Source organism: Girardinichthys multiradiatus, chromosome 20, assembly GCF_021462225.1.
Source record: "Girardinichthys multiradiatus isolate DD_20200921_A chromosome 20, DD_fGirMul_XY1, whole genome shotgun sequence".
Classification (NCBI taxonomy): domain Eukaryota; kingdom Metazoa; phylum Chordata; class Actinopteri; order Cyprinodontiformes; family Goodeidae; genus Girardinichthys; species Girardinichthys multiradiatus.
In genome coordinates, this window is record NC_061812.1 from 50,082,810 (window position 1) to 50,108,768 (window position 25,959).

A 25,959-nucleotide genomic window follows, 5' to 3' on the forward strand; every position below is an offset into this window, starting at 1 on the left:
CTATAGATTTCTACAACATAATGCTGTCAGACCATCACATGTGTCACATCCTGTCTGCTATAACCTTCACAGCTTGTATTGTAATCTTGTGATGCAGCATGTCTGTACTTCCCAGAAAGCTTAAAACCCAAAGTAATGGGATTGTCACAGTGAGGAGGGGCTAAGCCAGGCAGTCAGGTTGCATCACAAACTGTTAGCTTTGCTGTTCTTAAATAAAATGAAGTTGAGATATTATAGTAGTCATTTTAAATATATATATACATTTATACATATAGGTTAACTACCATTATACCAAAGTATAAACAACCAAAGTTGATTCTAATAAAAACATACACAAATAGTTTCATATGCATATTCTGTCCAAAACCTTTATTATTTTCAAATAAAACAAACAGTAGTTAAATAAAGACAAGTTATATTCATGAGGACAGCTTTAAAGATGGGGCATTCTCAGAGTTTGCAGGTCATCTGTCTGAGACCATGAGGCTCAACAGGTGTACACAGTGATGGCGTATGTATTTCACAGCAGCAGGAGAGAAAGCTCACTGAAGCTCAGCTGTGTTTTTTAAAGCCAACACATAACTTGAGTTAAACAGGGACTCCACCTGTCAGAGGGAGCCATTAGAGGGAAATCCCATTATCAGTAATCCTTTAGGCTCAGTGGTAGGAACCCAGAAAGTAGGTTCCACTCACTCCAGTCTGTTTATCTGTCCTAGCACTGCCCACACACTTACTGCTGTAACATTCGTCATGGCGACAGACCTGTTAGTGCCAGGGTTAGAGGGGGCACAACCCCCAGCAGACTTCCTCCCAGTTGGATAGAGAGGCTCACTCAGGATATTAATGCTGCTCCATGCCAGCCGTGGTTTACTGTAAGTCTTTTCATCTGATGTGCATACTGCTCTGTATTTTACTTTGTCTGATCATCACATGCTTTTCAGCTGGGTTTGATTTGTTTGGGCAGCAATGAAGAAATGATCTCAGCCATTTTGCATGCAGGAGACCTACATGTGAAAGGCTTTGTACCGTTACGGTGTTACTATGGCTGAGTTGGAGAGCAGATTGACAGAGGTGTAACCATACAAGCTGCTGCTAAGATGATTAACGAGACTAGATGAGATCTATTTTGGGAAAGCTAATAATTCTTTTATTCTGGTTTTCGCAAATAAAGGCTTCCACAAGTCACAATCTGTATTTTAAATAATTTGTAATCAGTGGAAAATATTCCAGCCCAGGTCTGACTAGTCCACAGATATCAAATAGTCCTTTAGAGCCCGTGTCCTGCAATGTTTAGATGCGTCTCTACAACAACACACCTGACTCACATAATTAACTCATTACCAGGAGGTGGAAATTCAGTCATTTGATTCAGGTGTGTTGGACTTGGGACACATTCAAAAGTCACAGGACACCCACCCTCGACTTTGAAACGTCTAGTGCATCTGTGGACATTTATAAAGTAGTCAAGTATTTTTGAATTGAATTGAATTATAAGCTTGTCTGGTGCCCAAAAGCATTGTACATTCTCTCTCTTTCTGCTTTCACGGTAATATAAAGGTTTCATGAATCTCAGACTGTGTTTTAAAGAATCTCTCTTCAGTGAAGAATTATTCAGTCCAGGTTTTTCTTAGAGTGACGTCACTAGGAGCTACTTTTAGTTTTAGGATTCTTTGTGAATACGGGCCCAGATGTTCTTAGTTGTTTCCAGGACCCGGCTCATAATCATGGGAGATAGAACTTTTTCAGCTGCAGCTCATAGATTCTGGAATAGTCTTCCACTCTCTGTGAGGTCTGCTTGAAATGATTTTAAATCTCTTTTAAAAACTTCCAGAGAGCAGGACCATTAGGCCAGTCCTTGTTTCTTCTATGCCTTTTATTCCTGATTTTATTGTTAATATTGTGAACCTAGGGTTTTATTGCTTATTGCTTTTTTATGGTTTTGTTCTTTCTATCTTCCTTTTTAGTTCTTTATTCACCTGTACAGCATGTTCATTGCCTTTCGGTTTGTAAAGCTCTTTATACATAAATAAATCGTGATGATGATGAAAACAGGACAATGTCCACTTACTTCTCCAGATGAAGTCTCACACATACAAACTTCACTTTAATGAAACATTTCCTCCCCGTCTGCATGAGTGAAAGTTTGTATTCAGTGAAAGTGTGTCGGAACAAATCAGAACCAATTAAAGGTCCAGCACCCAAGGTTCCACCATTAATGCAGAGAGGTTTGTACACCTGCTAACCTAACAATGATTCCCATGAAGCAAAGCAGGAATTTTAGCTGAAAGCTAATGTGATCCATTCTATGTAACTTGAGAAATCATCACCACACCAAACTGGACCCTGTTCCTATCATAAGTCAGAAAACCAGTGGTTGATTGTGCTCCCTACTATAAGCTAATGTTGGTTAACAACTAATAAATGGACAATATCTGCATTTTATGTTTTAAATCCCTATATGCTACTTTGGTTTAAAGATTAGCACAGAATGTGTAAAACTTACGTTGATCAACGGTAAACTTTCTTTAATTTCTTGGTAAATGATATTAATATCTTGCTGTATGATTATTTTGATTGTCTGCCTGCAAACTCTCATTTGGAAAGAGAACGGATGTGTTGTAGGCTATGAGGCTGTCCGCTTACAATTCAGAGTTCATCATGAGGAAAAGCGACTCAATATTTTCATTTTTTACACATTATTATTCTTAGATCTTTGTACATTACAAGTACATTTGGATCATTTGGATGAAGAGTTTCTGTTGAGACCAATATCCCAGGATAAAGTATGCCATTAACTGTCTCAATAAAGCTTGTGTGTGTAAAGCTTATGAACTTTTTTAAGTTTGGCTTTTTAGCTCACTAGCATTTGCAACACCTTTCTGATCTAGATACCTGGCTATGAGGTTTTTAATGTTTCTAATTATGCATCAACAACAATAAATATCTACACCACAGCAGAAGAAAAAGGCTGTGGAAACCTGTAAGGTGTGCTCGTTTACATTTTTAGGCTAAGTCCACTGTTTGCTCACAACTCCCCTACTGCAGCTTTAATGCTGTAATCCCACGCCTCTTTGATCTCTACAAGTGTTTTTTCACCAACCTTAAAATTTTCCACTTTTGATAAACAAATCATCTGTAGCAAAATCATAAATTAATGGTGAACATTTGTATTTATGGTTAAAATTTGGTGTGAAGAGGTCTGAGCACCTTGGAAATTTGAGTCTGGAAAAGTATGGAATATCCATTCATCCATTGTCACTACCCGCTGTGCTGTGCTTTCTCTTAAAGGTGATTTTTGTTTGCTGGAGCTATAACACATCCTCCTTATTATATATAACCGCAGTGGCAGAAAGTTGGGCACATTTCCCTGTAATCAGATTTCAAGCAGCTCAGGGCCGGGGGGGGGGGATTGGTCACCAGTCCATCGCAGGGCAACACAAAGACACTCAGGTAGGATCGTGTACATGGTTGTTTGTCCTAAGGGCAATTTAGAGAGACCTGTTAACCTAACAGTCATGCTTTTTTGGACTCTGGGATTTATCCAGAGTACCATGAGAGAACCCACGCATGTGCGGGGAGACCATGAAAACTCCACACACAAAGACCCCAGGCCAGGATTCAAACCCAGTGCATTCTTGCTGCAAAGCAACAGTGCAACCAGCTGCGCCACTATGCAGCTTATGTGGAATATGTGACATGAAAAAAGTCTTCAAAACCTATAACTTCTTTAATGTTTTTATTCTATTTTGCCAAGCAAGCTTTTAAAATCCTCTGTACCAAAGTGTGTGTTTTTTTTAGATTTGTTTTGCAGCACTACTGGCCTTTATTTTGTCTTCTTTGTGAAAGTAGGCAGGCAGGTAATGAGGTGAAAAGAGGGGAAAGACATGCGTCACAGGTCACCATGGCTGGGGCTCGAACCAGGGGATAGCCGCATTGATGCACGTTGCCTCTATATACATGGGTTAAGTGCTACCACTGCGCCAGCACCACACCTGTACCAAAGTGTTGTACTGACTATCTTAACACAGACCTGCTTAGTTTATTCAGTGGAATATATTTTGTGATGAAATGGAGGACAGGCATGAACATTTTCTCTTAAAGGTGATTTTTGTCTGCTGCAGCTATAACACATCCTCCTTACTATATTCCACCTCAGTGCCAGAAAAATGGGCACATTTCCCTGCAATCAGATTCCAAGCAGCTCATCTCATTAATTACCACTCCTTCACCTGGGGGAAAGAAAAACGCCAGGCTGGGAGAAAGGACTGAATAATAAATCAAGGACTCACTCTCTGGGTGCAGAGGGGTGCCCCTCCTACCTTACCCCAGAGAAAAATCTTGACCTTGCAGCGCTGCCAGCGAGTAGCAAGGACTCTCCTCTCTGCATCTGGCTGGACACACAAGTCCTCCGGGTGGGAGGGGTGGGTGTTAAACTGAGACAGACAGAGAGAGCGAGACAGAGAGAGAGGGGGGAGGGAAGGGCTCAGAGAGCTGTGTGAACAGAGGTACTGCTGATGGGGGCGAGAAGAGGTGAGGGCCTGGTCTGTCTCCCTCTCTGAAGCAGCTTCCATCCTCCTGGTCCCTCCTGGAATTTGCTTCACTCAACGTCTTCCTTCGGCGGTAGGGTTACCTCTTCTACTCTTCATTCTTCTGTTACTTTCTTCCTGTTTTGCCGTGTCATCCCTGCACATCTCCGGACAACTTTGCACTTGAAGTGAGAGTGAGCTTTTGACTGTGAGTGTTCCTTGTTTCCTGCTGCTGCCCAGGCAGGTGTCTGGCAGGGATCACCACTGCAGCTGCTTTGGCTCTGCCCTCCCCCACCCCTACCCCCTGTCCTGATGTCATAACAGCTGATGTTGCGTCCTCTACCAAGAACAGAAACTGAGACTGTTGTTGTTGTTTTTGGCCCCCCCAATGCAGAGGCCGTTGCATTGTCGAGTCTGCTTTGCCCCAACCAGGAGGCACCATTTTGCACGTGCTGTTTTATTGTTGTTGCTGCTTCATCCTGACTCGTCTTTTCAGCTCTCTGATAATTCTTTATTGATCCTTCAAAAAGGTGCAGGAATAGTGCGTTACACCAGACTCCTCTTTGCTGACCTGCACAGCTTCTGCATCGGAGACTAGACGGTTGCAGTTCCTGAGCCATACTCCCCATTTCTGCAAATGAAACAGAATCCGACTTCTCCCCACATGCAGATCTTAATATCATTCAATAGCAGAACTCAGGTTAACTCATCAATAATGACTTGGGGCTTCTGGCCCTTAGCATAGGATTATGGGAGACTTTTGTGATCCTGGAGGATATAATTCTATATCCGAGGCCAGATCTAGTTTTTTAGTTCTCTGTTTTTATCCCTGGGGACATGATTTTCAGGTTTGGTAGATTATACAGCATTAAGCTGCTCTGTATCAGATAATTGTACGAATCTAAAAATCCTCTGCGGTTATGAATTTAAAAAAAGAAAAAAGTCGAAGGCTGACGTTTCACTCTCACAAGTCCATGGGAATTCAGCTTTTTAAGCAGTTTAGCTTCAGTTTATCTCAGCCATCGTGGGGGAATTTGTTTACTCTGTCCAACCTTTAGGAACTCTTTTCATTCTGCCGGCTTTGAAAGTGTTGCTCTGCTGCAGAGCCAAACTCATGATAACACATCCAAGCCACTCCAGGAGGTCTTTCTCATCAGAGAAGTGAAGCTAGAATATTTAGGATGTTTTAATGTAAAATGCATGAGCATGGGTTCAATAAATCATTCACTTATCAAAGGAGATCTTAGCAGGATGATTGAGAGCAGGCGAGAGGGAGCCAAGAAGCTCTGACAAGCTTCTGATGACTCATCCTGTAGTTCAAAGGCGTATGGTACGGGATGGAGCGAGGCTCGCTCTGCTGATCTGTTGCTTATTATGAACCCAGTGAGACTCCACTTCAGGACAATGACTCGAGTCCAGAACATCCTGAGTCAACAGTGATGAGTTTTGCTTTTGGGGATGACTTTTACTTTCATTTTCACCAGGTTCACTGGAAAAATGTATTTCATGCAGGTAATCTATCACAGTTATGCTATCCCAGCATATATCACTTACATATTTATATAAGTTAGTAGTTCATATAAACTATCAAATCAGATCCCAGCACTCCTTTTCAAAATGGTTTTCTCCACAATTTCAGCATCTGTGCTGACCAGTGTAAACAGCAGGCACACCTCTGGTGTTGTCCCTCATGCAGTGGTAAAATCCTCCTTTGGAAAAAACCTGGTCTTGGCACTTAACTGTGTGAGAACTTTAGACCAATCTCCATACTCACCTTTTCTCCTTTAAACTATCAGAAATATTAGTTTTCAAGTCAAAAACTGACTGGAGGAAGGTTCTGCACAGGAGGCTTTTACCAGTTTGCTTCTAAGCATCTCCATGGCACCAAGTAGGAATGGGCAATATAATGAAAAGGTCATATCTCCATTTTTTTACAATAAAATCCAGATCATGATTTTATCACGAGTTCCATACATAAAGTCAGATTTCAAAATGAAACAGGTAAAGTTCACCCTTCCCACCTTAAACGTGTAACAGTAGGAAAATTCTAGATCATGGTTATGTTGTGAAATCAGATCTCAGTCATTAGTTTAAACCTTTGTGTTATTGTTTCTGGTGCTCTGCTGAGTGTAATCAGACAAACTAGACTAAATGTTTACTACCTGCACTCCTGGTTACTAGCCACTTACATTTGCTTCAGTAACCATTGAAAAAGTACATATACAGGTCCTTCTCAAAAAATTAGCATATTGTGATAAAGTTCATTATTTTCCATAATGTCATGATGAAAATTTAACATTCATATATTTTAGATTCATTGCACACTAACTGAAATATTTCAGGTCTTTTATTGTCTTAATACGGATGATTTTGGCATACAGCTCATGAAAACCCAAAATTCCTATCTCACAAAATTAGCATATCCTTAAAAGGGTCTCTAAACGAGCTATGAACCTAATCATCTGAATCAACAAGTTAACTCTAAACACCTGCAAAAGATTCCTGAGGCCTTTAAAACTCCCAGCCTGGTTCATCACTCAATACCCCAATCATGGGTAAGACTGCCGACCTGACTGCTGTCCAGAAGACCACTATTGACACCCTCAAGCAAGAGGGTAAGACACAGAAAGAAATTTCTGAATGAATAGGATGTTCCTAGAGTGCTGTATCAAGGCACCTAAGTGGGAAGTCTGTGGGAAGGAAAAAGTGTGGCAGAAAACGCTGCACAACGAGAAGAGGTGACCGGACCCTGAGGAAGATTGTGGAGAAGGGCCGATTCCAGACCTTGGGGGACCTGCGGAAGCAGTGGACTGAGTCTGGAGTAGAAACATCCAGAGCCACCGTGCACAGGCGTGTGCAGGAAATGGGCTACAGGAGCCGCATTCCCCAGTCCTGGGCTACAGAGAAGCAGCACTGGATTGTTGCTCAGTGGTCCAAAGTACTTTTTTTGGATGAAAGCAAATTCTGCATGTCATTCGGAAATCAAGGTGCCAGAGTCTGGAGGAAGACTGGGGAGAAGGAAATGCCAAAATGCCAGAAGTCCAGTGTCAAGTACCCACAGTCAGTGATGGTCTGGGGTGCCGTGTCAGCTGCTGGTGTTGGTCCACTGTGTTTTATCAAGGGCAGGGTCAATGCAGCTAGCTATCAGGAGATTTTGGAGCACTTCATGCTTCCATCTGCTGAAAAGCTTTATGGAGATGAAGATTTCATTTTTCAGCATGACCTGGCACCTGCTCACAGTGCCAAAACCACTGGTAAATGGTTTACTGACCATGGTATCACTGTGCTCAATTGGCCTGCCAACTCTCCTGACCTGAACCCCATACAGAATCTGTGGGATATTGTGAAGAGAACGTTGAGAGACTCAAGACCCAACACTCTGGATAAGCTAAAGGCCGCTATCGAAGCATCCTGGGCCTCCATAAGACCTTAGTGCCACAGGCTGATTGCCTCCATGCCACGCCGCATATAAGCAGTCATTTCTGCAAAAGGATTCCCGACCAAGTATTGAGTGCATAACTGTACATGATTATTTGAAGGTTGACGTTTTTTGTATTAAAAACACTTTTCTTTTATTGGTCGGATGAAATATGCTAATTTTGTGAGATAGGAATTTTGGGTTTTCATGAGCTGTATGCCAAAATCATCCGTATTAAGACAATAAAAGACCTGAAATATTTCAGTTAGTGTGCATTGAATCTAAAATATATGAATGTTAAATTTTCATCATTACATTATAGAAAATAATGAACTTTATCACAATATGCTAATATTTTGAGAAGGACCTGTACAATGCTTGTTGAAGTTTTGCTGCACCACACTTTTTGTTTTGTCCAGCACTTTGGTTAACTTGATCTTTTTTTTAAATGTGCCTTATAAATAAATTCAACCTGAACTTATGTTTCAGGGAGCAGATTGATTATTACAATATCTGATCCAGTTGAAACCAGATATTTACATTGCCTTCATAAAAAGACATACAACCATTCATTTCCTCACTTTCTGACATGAAATCAGACTAAAATGGTTCTGTTTCAGCTCAGTTAAGATTACCAACATTATTTCCATTTGCTAAATGTCAGAATAAATGAAGAGATATTTTATTACTTTCTTCAAAATCAGATGTTTTCATACTGTAGGATTAATATGCCTTTAAGCAATTTGGCAAAGACCAGATGATGATGTCATGGCTTAGTAAGTTTCTGATTTGTTAATCCACGGCCTCTGAGTTAAATGTAGGCACACATGTGGCAACACCTCTGACTCTGTTTCTTTGTGTGACATCATGGGAAAATCAGCCAAGTTTTGTTCACCCTTGGGTCCAATTTCCAGATGTCTGATGGTTCCACATTCATGTCTTAAAAACAACTATATGAAAGTATAAACATCATTGGAAGGGGACACAGGTTCTGTGCCCAGTGATAAACAGATTTTTATGTGAGAAGGGCAAATCAACCCAGAACAAAAGCCAAACACCTTGTGAAGATGCTGCTGAAGCTCCTAAGAGAGCTTCATAATCCACAGTGAAACAAGTCCTGCAGCAACAAGGGCTGAAAGGCCATTCAGAGAGGAAGAGCAACATGAAAACCCAGTTTACAGTTTGTAAGTAGACCCAGAAAGACGAGGTAACATGTCCTGTGGTCTGATGAAAGGAAAAGTGATGAAAGCACCATCCCAACTTGGAAGTGGGGGATGGCAGCATCATGGTGTGTTTTAACCACCAAATATGTTAAATACTGTTCTAGGACCTATAAAGTCAATGTTTTGGAGAGGTCATAGTAAGTCAACTTTATTTAAATTGCACTTTTTACATATAAAAATCACAAAGACCTTCACAAAGATAGTATGAACAATAAAACACAATAAATTATTGTGAGAAGCTTGAAGAAGAAAATTCCAAAACACCCAAGTCAGATGGTTGAACATAATTCTACAAAAAACTGAAGAAATTGATGTAAATTTTAGAAATTGAAGAAAGTAAGAAATAACCTTTCTTAGTTTGCTGATATTTAGTAGAATGACATACTTTTTGGACTCCTAACTTTGCAAAAACAGGAAAGATTTAGTCTGATTAAATGTCAAAGTAAGAAAACATGAATCTGTGGTTTTATCTGTAGGTTTGAGTAATTGGCGGAAAATGTTCAAACATGTGTCATTCTGAGTTTTACTAAGTTTTAAGAGCAGCAACTATGAATTATCTTTACATCACAGTGATGTCAGTCCTTCCCACGGGACGTCTTCCCCTCAACTAAACACTCACCAGCCACATAATTAGGTACATCTGTTCAACTGCTTGTTAACAAAAATAGTGACTAAGCTAATCATATAAAAGTAATACTGTGTAAAACAACCTGAAAGCATGAATCAGACCTGTCTTGTATCAAACTTTCAGTCTGGTGGTGGTGGTGTCATGGTGTGGGAGAACAGTTGGTGCTTCAGTACTAGCAGGACATTATGAATACCACAGGCTATCTTTATAGGGATGTCCACACAGAGAGCTGTTTCTGATACGGATCTGAGTCCTTTTAGATCAGGGCTTTGTTTTACTATTGGATGGTCAAACAATCTGAATATCCAAGTAGGAAAACAACTCCAACTTAGAAGGTTGCTGGTTTTCTTAACAACCATGATCACAAAATCCATTATAGCTGCAGTAAGTATAAAGTGTTATGATTGTTGCAGTGGGAATGTGTTTTTATACTGATTGTTTGCCAGATGGAACAAACCATTGAATTTAGGAGCTGTAAAGGGTTTCTAGGGTCAGTATTTTGGCATTTGAACTTTTTATCCCAAACTTATCTGTGTCAACTATGTCTTTACCAATCACTTTACCATTTGATTGGGTTATGGTTCAGAAGTCTACAATGTGATTTATAAATCAACTATTGATGCACCATCTACCCATCTGTGATCCTGTCACTTTGTTGTGGTGTTATTGTGGTGTGGGGGAGTTTTTACATTGCTAGCTCAATGTTCTTCTAGTTCACAGTGGCAGATAAGCTCAGCTTCTGCCATGTAAAATGGTTCCTCATATTTGTCACGTAAGACAAAATATTTCCTACTACTTTTACACAACCTGCATATGATGTGGCTCTTTAAATCTTTTTCCCAAAGGTACAGAGGGTGCCGTGTTCACCGTGAAGTCTCCTGGTGCCGCAATTCCATGCTTTCAAGTTCCACCTTCTAGAGTTTTGACAATTGTTAATTGATTCAGAACAATCTATGTCATCCAAGGGGTCTGCTAATGGGGGGCCTGTGCTAGCATGGGGCATGGTACATATATTTATATGTACAGGTCCTTCTCAAAATATTAGCATATTGTGATAAAGTTCATTATTTTCCATAATGTCATGATGAAAATTTAACATTCATATATTTTAGATTCATTGCACACTAACTGAAATATTTCAGGTCTTTTATTGTCTTAATACGGACGATTTTGTCATACAGCTCATGAAAACCCAAAATTCCTATCTCACAAAATTAGCATATCATTAAAAGGGTCTCTAAACGAGCTATGAACCTAATCATCTGAATCAACGAGTTAACTCTAAACACCTGCAAAAGATTCCTGAGGCCTTTAAAACTCCCAGCCTGGTTCATCACTCAAAACCCCAATCATGGGTAAGACTGCCGACCTGACTGCTGTCCAGAAGGCCACTATTGACACCCCCAAGCAAGAGGGTAAGACACAGAAAGACATTTCTGAACGAATAGGCTGTTCCCAGAGTGCTGTATCAAGGCACCTCAGTGGGAAGTCTGTGGGAAGGAAAAAGTGTGGCAGAAAATGCTGAACAACGAGAAGAGGTGACCGGACCCTGAGGAAGATTGTGGAGAAGGGCCGATTCCAGACCTTGGGGGACCTGCGGAAGCAGTGGACTGAGTCTGGAGTAGAAACATCCAGAGCCACCGTGCACAGGCGTGTGCAGGAAATGGGCTACAGGTGCCGCATTCCCCAGGTCAAGCCACTTTTGAACCAGAAACAGCGGCAGAAGCGCCTGACCTGGGCTACAGAGAAGCTGCACTGGACTGTTGCTCAGTGGTCCAAAGTACTTTTTTCGGATGAAAGCAAATTCTGCATGTCATTCGGAAATCAAGGTGCCAGAGTCTGGAGGAAGACTGGGGAGAAGGAAATGCCAAAATGCCAGAAGTCAAGTACCCACAGTCAGTGATGGTCTGGGGTGCCGTGTCAGCTGCTGGTGTTGGTCCACTGTGTTTTATCAAGGGCAGGGTCAATGCAGCTAGCTATCAGGAGATTTTGGAGCACTTCATGCTTCCATCTGCTGAAAAGCTTTATGCAGATGAAGATTTCATTTTTCAGCAGGACCTGGCACCTGCTTACAGTGCCAAAACCACTGGTAAATGGTTTACTGACCATGGTATCACTGTACTCAATTGGCCTGCCAACTCTCCTGACCTGAACCCCATAGAGAATCTGTGGGATATTGTGAAGAGAACGTTGAGAGACTCAAGACCCAACACTCTGGATGAGCTAAAGGCCGCTATCGAAGCATCCTGGGCCTCCATAAGACCTCAGCAGTGCCACAGGCTGATTGCCTCCATGCCACGCCGCATTGATGCAGTCATTTCTGCAAAAGGATTCCCGACCAAGTATTGAGTGCATAACTGTACATGATTATTTGAAGGTTGACGTTTTTTGTATTGAAAACACTTTTCTTTTATTGGTCGGAAGAAATATGCTAATTTTGTGAGATAGGAATTTTGGGTTTTCATGAGCTGTATGCCAAAATCATCCGTATTAAGACAATAAAAGACCTGAAATATTTCAGTTAGTGTGTAATGAATCTAAAATATATGAATGTTAAATTTTTATCATGACATTATGGAAAATAATGAACTTTATCACAATATGCTAATATTTTGAGAAGGACCTGTATATATAGTATATACAGGGGTTGGACAATGAAAGTGAAACACCTGTCATTTTAGTGTGGGAGGTTTCATGGCTAAATTGGACCAGCCTGGTAGCCAGTCTTCATTGATTGCACGTTGCACCAGTAAGAGCAGAGTGTGAAGGTTCAATTAGCAGGGTAAGAGCACAGTTTTGCTCAAAATATTGAAATGCACACAACATTATGTGTGACATACCAGAGTTCAAAAGAGGACAAATTGTTGGTGCACGTCTTGCTGGCGCATCTGTGACCAATACAGCAAGTCTTTGTGATGTATCAAGAACCACGGTATCCAGGGTAATGTCAGCATACCACCAAGAAGGACGAACCACATCCAACAGGATTAACTGTGGACGCAAGAGGAAGCTGTCTGAAAGGGATGTTCGGGTGCTAACCCGGATTGTATCCAAAAAACATAAAACCACGGCTGCCCAAATCACGGCAGAATTAAATGTGCACCTCAACTCTCCTGTTTCCACCAGAACTGTCCGTCGGGAGCTCCACAGGGTCAATATACACGGCCGGGCTGCTATAGCCAAACCTTTGGTCACTCATGCCAATGCCAAACGTCGGTTTCAATGGTGCAAGGAGCGCAAATCTTGGGCTGTGGACAATGTGAAACATGTATTGTTCTCTGATGAGTCCACCTTTACTGTTTTCCCCACATCCGAGAGAGTTATGGTGTGGAGAAGCCCCAAAGAAGCGTACCACCCAGACTGTTGCATGCCCAGAGTGAAGCATGGGGGTGGATCAGTGATGGTTTGGGCTGCCATATCATGGCATTCCCTTGGCCCAATACTTGTGCTAGATGGGCGCGTCACTGCCAAGGACTACAGAACCATTCTTGAGGATCATGTGCATCCAATGGTTCAAACAATGTATCCTGAAGGCGGTGCCGTGTATCAGGATGACAATGCACCAATACACACAGCAAGACTGGTGAAAGATTGGTTTGATGAACATGAAAGTGAAGTTGAACATCTCCCATGGCCTGCACAGTCACCAGATCTAAATATTATTGAGCCACTTTGGGGTGTTTTGGAGGAGAGAGTCAGGAAACGTTTTCCTCCACCAGTATTACGTAGTGACCTGGCCACTATCCTGCAAGAAGAATGGCTTAAAATCCCTCTGACCACTGTGCAGGACTTGTATATGGCATTCCCAGGATGAATTGACGCTGTATTGGCCGCAAAAGGAGGCCCTACACCATACTAATAAATCATTGTGGTCTAAAACCAGGTGTTTCAGTTTCATTCTCCAACCCCTGTACAGGTCCTTCTCAAAAAATTAGCATATTGTGATAAAGTTCATTATTTTCCATAATGTCATGATGAAAATTTAACATTCATATATTTTAAATTCATTGCACACTAACTGAAATATTACAGGTCTTTTATTGTCTTAATACGGATGATTTTGGCATACAGCTCATGAAAACCCAAAATTCCTATCTCACAAAATTAGCATATTATTAAAAGGGTCTCTAAACGAGCTATGAACCTAATCATCTGAATCAACGAGTTAACTCTAAACACCTGCAAAAGATTCCTGAGGCCTTTAAAACTCCCAGCCTGGTTCATCACTCAAAACCCCAATTATGGGTAAGACTGCCGACCTGACTGCTGTCCAGAAGGCCACTATTGACACCCTCAAGCAAGAGGGTAAGACACAGAAAGAAATTTCTGAACGAATAGGCTGTTCCCAGAGTGCTGTATCAAGGCACCTCAGTGGGAAGTCTGTTGGAAGGAAAAAGTGTGGCAGAAAACGCTGCACAACGAGAAGAGGTGACCGGACCCTGAGGAAGATTGTGGAGAAGGGCCAATTCCAGACCTTGGGGGACCTGCGGAAGCAGTGGACTGAGTCTGGAGTAGAAACATCCAGAGCCACCGTGCACAGGCGTGTGCAGGAAATGGGCTACAGGTGCCGCATTCCCCAGTCCTGGGCTACAGAGAAGCAGCACTGGACTGTTGCTCAGTGGTCCAAAGTACTTCTTTCGGATGAAAGCAAATTCTGCATGTCATTCGGAAATCAAGGTGCCAGAGTCTGGAGGAAGACTGGGGAGAAGGAAATGCCAAAATGCCAGAAGTCCAGTGTCAAGTACCCACAGTCAGTGATGGTCTGGGGTGCCGTGTCAGCTGCTGGTGTTGGTCCATTGTGTTTTATCAAGGGCAGGGTCAATGCAGCTAGCTATCAGGAGATTTTGGAGCACTTCATGCTTCCATCTGCTGAAGAGCTTTATGGAGATGAAGATTTCATTTTTCAGCACGACCTGGCACCTGCTCACAGTGCCAAAACCACTGGTAAATGGTTTACTGACCATGGTATCACTGTGCTCAATTGGCCTGCCAACTCTCCTGACCTGAACCCCATAGAGAATCTGTGGGATATTGTGAAGAGAACGTTGAGACACTCAAGACCCAACACTCTGGATGAGCTAAAGGCCGCTATCGAAGCATCCTGGGCCTCCATAAGACCTCAGCAGTGCCACAGGCTGATTGCCTCCATGCCACGCCACATTGAAGCAGTCATTTCTGCAAAAGGATTCCCGACCAAGTATTGAGTGCATAACAGTACATGATTATTTGAAGGTTGACGTTGTTTGTATTAAAAACACTTTTCTTTTATTGGTCGAATGAAATATGTTAATTTTGTGAGATAGGAATTTTGGGTTTTCATGAGCTGTATGTCAAAATCATCCGTATTAAGACAATAAAAGACCTGAAATATTTCAGTTAGTGTGCAATGAATCTAAAATATATGACTGTTAAATTTTCATCATTACATTATAGAAAATAATGAACTTTATCACAATATGCTAATTTTTTGAGAAGGACCTGTATATGCATATATATTGCAATAAACTGCTATGTGTAAGTTTATCTGATTAGAGAACACTAGCTTGAAGCAAGTAGTGGTGGGTTGACTTTGCCAAAACACGGTGTTTGAGCCTTCACACTGGCCGTAGTTACCCTGTGCAGGAGCAGAGCTACAAGCCGGGAACAAGCAACCAATGAGCAGGCGCATTTTTTTACCACTAGGGTGGGTACGGAGCCGTGGGGGAGTCGCATATCGATGAAGGAACACAGACTGACATAACACCTGTGACCTTCTTAAATTAAGATTAATAAAGTTTGCAACAGGAGGATTATTCTAGACTCCTCGTTTGCAGAGCTAATTGATCAAGGCTTGGGAAGGTTATCACCTTGCTGAGTGTTGTCAGGAAAGGTTTAAAAATTTTAAAAAAGGATCATCCATGTCCACACCGCGATGCAGCGTCTAATGGAATATTAGGATTTTATTCCCCTACCCCTAAAGTGTGTTGTTTTTTTTTTAACACAACATAGAAAGTACTTCAAACTGTAGATTATTAAAACAGCTTGGTGATTTTGACTGAAAACTATAACATCCCAGATGCTAGTTAAAGCAGTAATCTGTGATGGGTTTGTAATTTCCAGTAGAAAACAAACTGGATGTTTCCTTGACAACCCTGGAGGTTTGCGTATAAGCACAAAGCCTCCGGCTGACTTCCCTTTACATGCCACTGCACTGTAATGAGCTGTTTTCTTATATCAGGCCACACAGACTACAGATGGTTTGTGTGTGCCAAGCCTTGGCTCACTGGGTTCCTGGGACTGGTGTCAACAAGTGCTCCCAACGTGTGGAAGCAACAAGCCCTGAGGGATTGTTCTCATTTGGACCATATACCATCTAACAGGTAGACTGGAGATCCAGTGTTTCACCAGTTTCAGGAGTCACATTGCTTTAGTTTTTACTTTTACTCCAAAGTAGAAATGAGTCATATCTTGGCTGCTGCAGGTCAGCAGACACACTGCAGGTGAAAATGCTCCACATGTTGTCACAAGTGTGGTTAGATCATAAATCTTTAACAGGCTGCTGCTTTTCTTCAGAGTGAAAACAGGCATCACCCTGAATAAAAGTGTTAGGAGAAATGGAAACTAGTTAATTTCCATATTCAGTTCGGGTTTATAGAGAATAAATTTCATATCTCTAAGGAAAGGAGATTTTTTTTTATATCTGACTAAGGATCCCCCTCACAAGGTACAGTGCCTTGCAAAAATGTATTGACACTCCTTGAACTTTTCTACATTTTGTCCCATTCTAATGTTAAATGCATTTTACTGGGATTTTAAATATGGAATAGACCAGCACAAAGTGGAAGGAATACAATGCATGCTTTTCAAGATATTAAGAAGAAAAATCTGCAGGTATTTTTACGTAGCCACCCTTGACTCAGAAAGTCCAAAATAAAATGTATTGCATCTATCACTCACGGTCCTGATGATTCAAAGCATTATTTATTGTGTTGTTTCCTTTCAAATACTGTCTAACATCTCTGTGTCTCTTCTGCTTTTGCTTTAGACACTTTACAGATGCTGAAAATAGCTATCTCATTGTGTCTTCTTCCTGCAGAAACACAGGAAGAAGAGTTTAGTTGTCAGGATGACCTAGTAGTATGACGCATTCAGTAATCACAAAAAGGTTGTACTTTTTCCATTTCTGACCAGCCGGTCACCAGTCAGAGCTCATCAAAGTATAAATCTGATGATTTCAGACAGTAGCCGACCTCTCAGAACATCTCTGGTAATAACGTCTATGTCACTCCTATGTTATATAGGAATTCTTTCTGGAACTGTTGTTTATGTGCGTGCTAAATTTGATTATTCTCACTTTAGTGCATTAGTATGAAAATCAGATGTCATGTTCTTTTATGTGAACAGGTAACCTGAGGGAAGGGGAGGGAGACACTGTGGGAGGTGGTGTTCCAACCTGACAGTTAAGTTCATATCAGCAGGTCCAATCAAGCCATTCAATGTGCTTACTGTGCTCATCACCTCAGGAGACATGCCTGTGTTGGAAGATCCCTGCTGTTGGAGCAAGTCTGACACACCAGTTATCTTCTCTAGAGGAAAGGAAAACAGCAAGTTACCACAGTTTTCAATGCTTCCAGCAGTTGCTGCTCACCAAGTGTTCAGCAATTCACTTTCAATTTGGTTTATTTATTTAGTACAAAAGATTACAACACATCTCAAGGGCCTTTCCAAAACATCCAATTCAATCCAATCCTGCAGACAGATTCCAAGTCAATTACATCCATTCCAAATTGACTCTAGTTATCAAACAAGGGAGTCAGATTCAGTTTATTTTTTTTAAATGGGTAAAAAGTTTATTTCTAAGGAAACCCAGCAGATTGCATTGAGTCACTGCAGCATTCACTCCACTTAGGTTGGAATCAGTGGTTAGCAGACTGAGCATAACAGTGTCATTGGTTTACCACAAACTATTGATTTTGCTTGGACATAACAGTCATTAGTGTAAAGTGTGAATAATAAAGACGAAATGGTGCAGCCCTGTGGGACACCAGTGCTGCGGGTTCAGTTTCACCTACTCTAGTCTAAAAGACAGGAAAGGATGCATGTCTGAATGGAATTAAAAGCAGAGCTAAAATCAATAAAAAACAACCCTGCATCTATAGAGGGACTTTGCAGATGTTTTAAAACTAGGTGAATAACAGTTAAAATGGCATCATCTGTACTCCAATTTCTTCTTGTATTCAAACTGATATTAATCCAAATGTGGCTCCATCTGTAGCTCATTAATCAACAGTGGATTTCATCACCTTGGACATTAGAGCCATTGGTCTACAATTATTGTCCACCTGATGCTGATGCCAAGCTGGTGTGAGTTCCTCAGAGAATGTCTTTAAAGTAAAAGCCAGCATACCATCAGGTCCTTTTTTCCGGGTCAAGTAACATTCTGTCTTTGTTCACATTACAATTAACCCCACCAAAATTTGACTTAATTCTCCCTGATTATCCATTTCAAAATGATGATAATAACGTATGTGGCTCATTAGCTCTAGTGATGTTGTTAGTGGCAGACACAGGTTTCTAATTTGAGTCCATGTTGGTCATGCTGTGGATAGACTTCCACAGCCTCCTCTGTTAGATGAGCTGAGATCCTTCCTTGTGCCAGGGCCGAGCCGGTCTGGTTAAGATTCTTGTGTGCAGCCTTGACTCCTGCAGTGTCCCCTGACTTGAAGGCCCGATTCTCCCTGTAGATGTAGATAATCCTGTATTTCCTGTGTTATGTAAGGCAGATTCTGTTTCTGATGTATAAGCAAAGCCCTCCTGTTGATTTACCAGAGTTAATATTTCTGTCCTGACGTATGGTTAGATAGCACTAACTATGCTAACGCTAGCAGCACCATACTTCACATCAACAACTCCACAAAATCTATATCTGTCTAGCACAGTGAGATAACTTCTGCTGATTGTCCAAATCATTTTTTACTGTAATGAAAGGTTGCATAAAAATTTGGCTTCACCCCAGGGAGACAACTAATCCTTTCAACCATCCTGAGTCTTTATATTAGATGTCCTTTAGGTTGTTTTGGCACACTGAAACATGGATGAGGTGTGTTAAAACCTTCACATTTACTGACATAAATTACATATTTTATCACCAGTTAAGTAATGATGCACATTACTGTCAAACACATGAAGCTATAATATTTAGCAACCACTGTCTCTGCATCACACCTTGGCAAATGAGTGCATTCACGGTTCTGCCCTAGAAATGCGTGTGCGGTACTAAACGAGCGTGACTTGCATGTTTGAACATTTCAGATTTGTCATCCTTAAAACATTTAGGAGAAGTTTCTTTTTTTTCTACACCCTAGCACAGCAGGCTGGCACATGTAACCTGTGCAGAGGAGTGTACTCTAGTTTGGGAAACATCAAGTTAGTGATGAAAAGCCCACCAGAGGTCAAATCTGAAAGGGAAATGTTTACAGTGAGAAAAATGTCTGCCTGGGGACAGAAAGAGTCAGTGAAAGCTCCTTTCTCCAATACAAGCCTTGAATCCGACACTGATACTGTCTCATTTCATCATATTTAGCATTACTGTCTTGAGTGGATTTAGGAAGTTATTTGCCACTCTCCCAGGAGCCATGTTAATTTTAGTGTTCATGACTTTTACTTAGGCCCATGCAGCTTAGTACTAATACTGAGTGTTTTGGTCAGATGGGACTCTCAATTTGTCCATTGCATATGCTACAGTGTCCTACAGGGTGGGCTGTTTTTGGTATGATAAATTCGGAAAGTGAAGGTGGTTATAAGAGCTTAGTGTCTCTGAGCATGTGATGAAGCAGTATATTCTAAGCTTCTCCAAGCACATGTATGTGAAATAAGGGATACAGATGGACTTTATGCACATGAAGAGTGGTTCTCTGTAAAGCACCCTCTATGGTGTAATGCAGAAATCAAAGCATTGATGTTGCTGAGCTTTATGACATTTTAATGAACCAAAGACTGAGATTTTGTTGTTTAGGCCCAGTGATGCTTTAAATGTCCACGCTGATCTGATATTTGACTCAGACAGCAACAAACCTGGACAATGATTTTAAATTTGATGGACAGATTAAACCAGTGATCAAGTCCAGCTTTTATCATTTGAGACAGCTAGTCAAAGTCAAACCATTTCTTTCAAGGCATCATTTTGAGATTTTTTTTTACAACTCATTTAGATTACAGCTGTTCTCTTTATGTCGGGCTGAGCCAGTCAATAATTAATTGACTTCAACTGGTTCAAAATGCTGTTGCTCGCCTTTTTACTGATACCAAAGAACAAGAACGCATCATTTCTGTTTAACCATCACTACCTTGGCTTCCAGTTCGATTGTTCTTTTATTTATTTTTAAATGCTTACATGATCTAGGCCCTCAGTATGGATCAGTACCTGATCCAGCTGTATGCTCCCTCACGCTCACTCGGGTCAGCAGATCAGTGACTGTTGGTCGTTCCGAAGTCAAAGAGGTCAACGAGCGCTTTCAGACTGTGGAATGAGCTGCCTTGGCAAACCAGACTGGCCGACTCACTTTCTGTTTATTATTTTATTTACTGGTGATTATTGTTACTATTTTTATTGATTTTATTATTTCTATGCTTGCTTGAATTTTGAAGTCTGTATTTTTGTGTTCTACTTTGTTTTTTAATCAATGTGCAGCAGTTGGTCAACTGTGTTGTACCTGTATGTACCTGACTGTTGTGAAGTGCCTTGAGACAACATGTGTTGTGAATTGGCGCTATATAAATAAAACTGAATTGAATTGATTTGTTGTTATAAGGTGCTTTATAAATAAAGTTGTATTGTATTTATTATATGGTAGATTACCCGTCCTGTAGTTGTCTCAGTGGAGACAGTGATAAGGAGTCATTTGACTTAGTAGTTGTACATGTCACTACCTGACTATCATTACCTGATTCTTGGTTAAAAGCTGGAGTGATGTAGTAAGAAACTGTTGGACATGATTTTATTTACTTGTTTAGTCAGAACAAGCTACAAATCCTTGCATTTTCTGACCATTGTTTATAACATGAAAACTGACTTTATAAATGGCAAACATGGACGATATGATAATATACCATAGAATACCATGCGAAAAGTGCTGAGCTACTCACAGACCACCCTCAACCATCTGTATCAGCTTCATTTCTCCATTTATCTTGTTACTTGCATGTAACTGTGATCAGGACAGTACCAGTATTAGCATTTTTCTTTGCTTGCAGATTTTGCTTTCCTGTGAATTCCTGATCTAATATTCAGTTATATAAACACTGTTTCTGAAAACTACTTCAGATCTGTGTTGCATGGAGTCGACTCAATTCTGTCACCTGTGAACAGGTGTTTCAGACCAGGACCATTGGACTCATTTCCTCGGAATTTCTCAGGTTAACCTCAGAACAGAATATTTGATGTCACCCCACAAGTTTCCTGTTTGATGAAGGTCAATCTAAATATTTGTTTCATTGTTGTTTTGCTTGTTGGTGGTACTAAAAGCTAAAGTATTTGAGTGTTAGCAGGCTACCTCCAAAGCTAATGCTAATGGCCATTGAGCAAGAGCGCCAACAGGCCTCTGAGCCTTGAGACTAGTTTATTTGTTTGAGTTGAGCTTTAAAGCTTTGACAAACTTAACTACAATGAGTGGTCTACAGGTCAGCTGTGACTCATCGCCAGGGCACATACGCACATTAATATTTCTTTTAATGGTAGTTAACTACCACGTGCGTGACTTATTGGAGTTACTAAATAAGCTATTTTTCTCTGTGATAACTGAGCTGTGACATCATCACGTCTGTCTATTTGTTCACCAATTTGTGAGCAGCAATAAATGTTTCTCACCGCCAATTTCAGAAGCATACCTCTCCATTTCAAAATCATCCACTGTGATGGCTAGTTAACAACATTAAAAATTCAATTGTTCCAAAGTCATTCTTTAGAGTATTTCTATTAAAATAATTATTTACCCTTCTGATTTGCAAGGTAAACTGGTTGTTTGAACACATGCGGATTGTTGTTTTAATTAGTTTAAAACTAATTTGACCTCACTCCAAAGTTCTTAAAACAAACACTGGTTCTTAAACAGAAATAATCACATGAAATGTGACATCACTGCATGATTTTATTGGTTATAATTTATTTATTTTTGTATTGCTATTAGTTTTACCTATTCTATTTATTTTTGCTTAGTAGTTTTAGTTGAGTTGCTATCCTAGTTGAAGAGTTTGCTGACTGAAATATTTTAACTTGTAGTTGGATTATTGAGTCCAATGGTCCTGGGCTGGTCCGGACTATAGAGCACACCTATATATAGGCCGCACCTACTAATGTTTAAAAGAAAAAAGAAATTGTAGATAAATAAGCCGCAGTTGTCTATAAGCAGTAGGTTTCCCCGTTGAAACATGAGTTATTAACGCAGCAAGATATTACAGGAAAGATTTATTAACTTTTAATTAAATAAATGCTGGTAACACAACTACAACTACATACATAGTGCAAATGCTTTTTTCAGAACAGTGCTTTTAAAAGTAAATAAATAAATAAATAAAAGTATACTGATGGTGTAGGGCCCACAGAGATGGATTTTTTATAAAGCAGCAATCAAACATATTGAAACGCATTAAATTTTAGATAAGCAGTACAGTCATACAGATACTTCAATGGAGGGTTGCATTTGTTTTATCTTGAATAATACCTTACCTTTGATGACAAAAACAAAACTAGCCAGTAGAATCAAGCCTACAATCACACCATAATATCACAAAGTTTCAGAAGGTAGAGTAAAAGTGGAGCTTTATGTAAACTTGCTGTCTTTCTTATTCTGATTTGTTCCCTTCACTAGGTAACTGTAGCTCAGCAGTAGCGTCCGACACCTATGGATCTTTGGGGTCATCCAGGGTGTCGGGTAACAGAAAGAGAATCCAGGGGACCAACTGGCTGCTCCTTTTAAAACAGTTTGTGTAACAACATGTTTCTCATTTTGTGAAGCAGATGCCTATCTGGTGTCAGATGAATGATAGTCATGTGGATGTGACAACTGCAACAGTTAAATTTAGAAGAAAATGCAGTACCATGCTTTAGTTTTTTCAGAGAGCCAGTGCAAGAGAAATCTATTCCCAAATCAGCTTGGATGATCAAACGTGTCACGCCAGGCTGCCGCTCAGTTCTGCTGACAGACAGGTGTGCACAGCCAGCCCGGCACCGTCACACAGCATATCTTCTATTCCAGCCTTGCTGCTCTCCTTCACAGAGGTGAAAAATCTGGCAGGAAGGCACAGCATCACACAGGAAAGTGAAAGGCAGCCTTTATTGCAGATGCCAACATCAACAATGCCTGGGGTGTACACACAGAGAGTCAGTGTGTGCGTGTGTCTTCCACCACAGAAAGGAGGTGGGGCTGGTATTGACGAGGTGGCAACCACTAGGCTTGCCAACCTGAGTTAGACACAGGCGTCTCTGGAACCTCATCAGTGTGGGGAACAGGGGTCCTGCTGTGATTGCTGTGGACACATGTCCTGACTAAGGAGCAAACAGTCTGAGGTAAATATAGCTTTGTAGAGAGTTAGACTTTTTCACTTGACTTTCTGAATAATGCAGGTAAGTTCACATCTTCTCTATCCTGTGTGATCTATGTGTGGCTGGATTTTCATTTATTTGAAAGCTGTGGTCCTTCACTTAAACAGAGTGTCAATATATGTATCATTGTTATTGAGGACAAAGAATGGCATGTAAAGGCTTGTATACGTCCGCTTACATTTCTAGGCTGTCCTTTGGTGCAGCTGCTCGCTCTCTGGACTCCTGAACCTCTTCCCCTTGTCTGGCTATAACGCCCTGAAGGCAGCAGCAGCTCAGTACACTGTTATAGCCATGAATGTAGAATCTCAGACTACATGAGTTTACCTTAATCGTTCTGCTCAAAGTGTACAGTGGGGCGTGCTGCTGATTACTTACTTGGCTGTAGCACTTGTTATTCAGTGCCGATGATGAGCATTGGACAGGAGTGAAAGGGCGTGAAAGGTGCAGGTCTGTGGGGAGTTCTGCAGGAGATTCAGCCTGATCAGACCATGACATGAGCTGTGTCAGGTATACAAACAGAGAGGCTCATGTTGAGGACACCCACTCTTACAAAACTTGGTTTTGATTAGATTTACAGTACCAGACAGAAGTTAAGATGCTTTTGTCATGGCCATCAATGTAATATTGTTTTTGGGCTAATATTTACTGATCTGATGTTTTTTCAGGGTGGGATGATCAAACAAAAAACATCTTTAGCTATTTAGAAAACAACTCTCTAATGCATACTGTGTCAAAATTATACAACCAAACACCAAAAGTAATACATTTGTTAAATGTTGTTCAACAAGTTTAACATCCACATGTTTACAGCCATTTACAAGTTTCTGGCATAATTTGGCTTGATATCTAACTGGGCTTATTGGCAGAATTGGTATAATTCATTTAAAGTAGGTTGTTTCCTGCCTCAGACACAGTGTTAAAGCCTTGAGCACACATCTGCAATAAATTAAGGTTAGGGCCAGTTGTGAAGTCTTTTGTTAGCCTGGCTTATTTCTTGTTTGGTCTCACTGTTGAGTCCAAGTTTCATCCATCTGGCCACCATATATATGCAGCACATCCCCACAGCATAATACTGCCCACATGTTTAGGTGTTAAAGGTTTAGCAGGACTTCTCCAAACATACTGCTTTTCAGTTTGGCCAAATAACTCTTCAAATAATAAATAAATAAATAAATATTTGTCAGACCATAAAACATTTTTCTAGAAGGCATTTTCTTGTCCATGCGATTTCAGACCAACTTCAAGGTGTTAGTTTTGGAGCAGAGGCTTCTTTCTTGGGAGTACATGGCAACCTACCCTATCTTTGGACAATGATAGTTTCAACTGTATGGCACACTTACTTGACCGTTGATGATTCCTGAATTGTTTTTGAACATTCCAATTCATTTAATTTCACTAACACTTTGGGACTACCTCTGGAATTTGGTAAAGCGGTGCCACATGAATATCTTAAAGTTGCGTACAATTGTTTATTAAATCAGCAGATAGGACACTTAAGGTCATGACATATTTGTAAAAATTTACAAATGTCCTTTCTGTATACATAGGCCCCACCTAAAACTTCCATGTCATGAAACTATCATTCTGTGTTCATTCAAACTGAAATAACAATGTAAGTTATAAAATGCCTTAAATGAGAAGGGGAAACTCTTGGCACAAACCTGGCCCACCTCTTCCCGGGCCACCTGGTATTGGTGTAAATGACAGTGAAGTTGTTGGAGCCTAGCAAAATGCATGGCTGTGCTGCTGTGAGATGGCAGAATGGGAATATGATAACTGGAAAGCCAGGCCCAACAGAAGGAAGTGATGAAGAACAAATGGACTGTCACATTCAGCTCTTTTCCTGTCAGATAAACAAATGATGTGATGTTTTAAAAGATGCTGAAAAAGACAGCAGGACCCAGTGAATCAAAGTTAGTTCCTGACTTATATCACTGCCTTTGGTAGGGTGTGTCTGGTTATTTTAGCATAAAACATTTTAAGTGTCACTGATCTTTTGAACCTAAATATATTATGTTTCAATCTGTTATATTTTTTCTTCATTTTGAGACATTTATTTTCTTCCATCTATTTGATATAGTGTTTAGTTAATTAAGACTGATTAGGAGTGTAGCTGTATCGGTCATGCCGCCTGAAGTCACAGAGAGCCCCTCATGTTTTCCTCCAGCTGATCACGTCCATATCTGCAGTGTTCTCCAGGTTACCAGCAGGCACGTCTGGACTTGTTGAGAAGAAAGCTTTATTGATAAAAACTCTCAGAAACTGGAATTGTGACTCAGCCGTCAGCAGCACCTTTACACAAAATCAGATTGATGCTTCCTGTTGTGATCCATCAGATAGCTTGAGAGTTTACTGGGATTGTGTGAATGCTGCTCAGACTTGAAGACAACGGACTCCTCTCAAGATAAAAACTTATGATAAATGCTGTGGAGCCAAAATACAGAAGTAAAACCCAAACACCATGCAAGGATCTCTGTCAGAGAGGAACCTGAGTGAGTGCTGTATCTTGTTTACTGTAAAAGAGATTAAATCGGACTGGGTTACTTCAGGGTTACACGCAGTTTAAGACTCTTCTCTTAATTTAG

The 25,959-nt window shown here is 40.7% G+C and overlaps 1 protein-coding gene across 5 annotated transcripts in view; it reads left to right on the forward strand.

The window, feature by feature from the left end:
• Window positions 1-25,959, forward strand: part of iqsec1b (IQ motif and Sec7 domain ArfGEF 1b) — a 327,598-nt gene that overhangs the window by 237,498 nt on the left and 64,141 nt on the right. The window contains exon 1 of one of the 5 annotated variants that reach the window (XM_047347013.1): window positions 735-872. The exons of the other annotated variants lie outside the window; for them this stretch is intronic. Within the exon in view, the coding sequence (XP_047202969.1) occupies window positions 844-872 (29 nt within the window). The 5' untranslated portion in view covers window positions 735-843. Of the gene's footprint in view, window positions 1-734; window positions 873-25,959 lie in introns of those variants that run through there. 5 annotated transcript variants of the gene reach the window in all.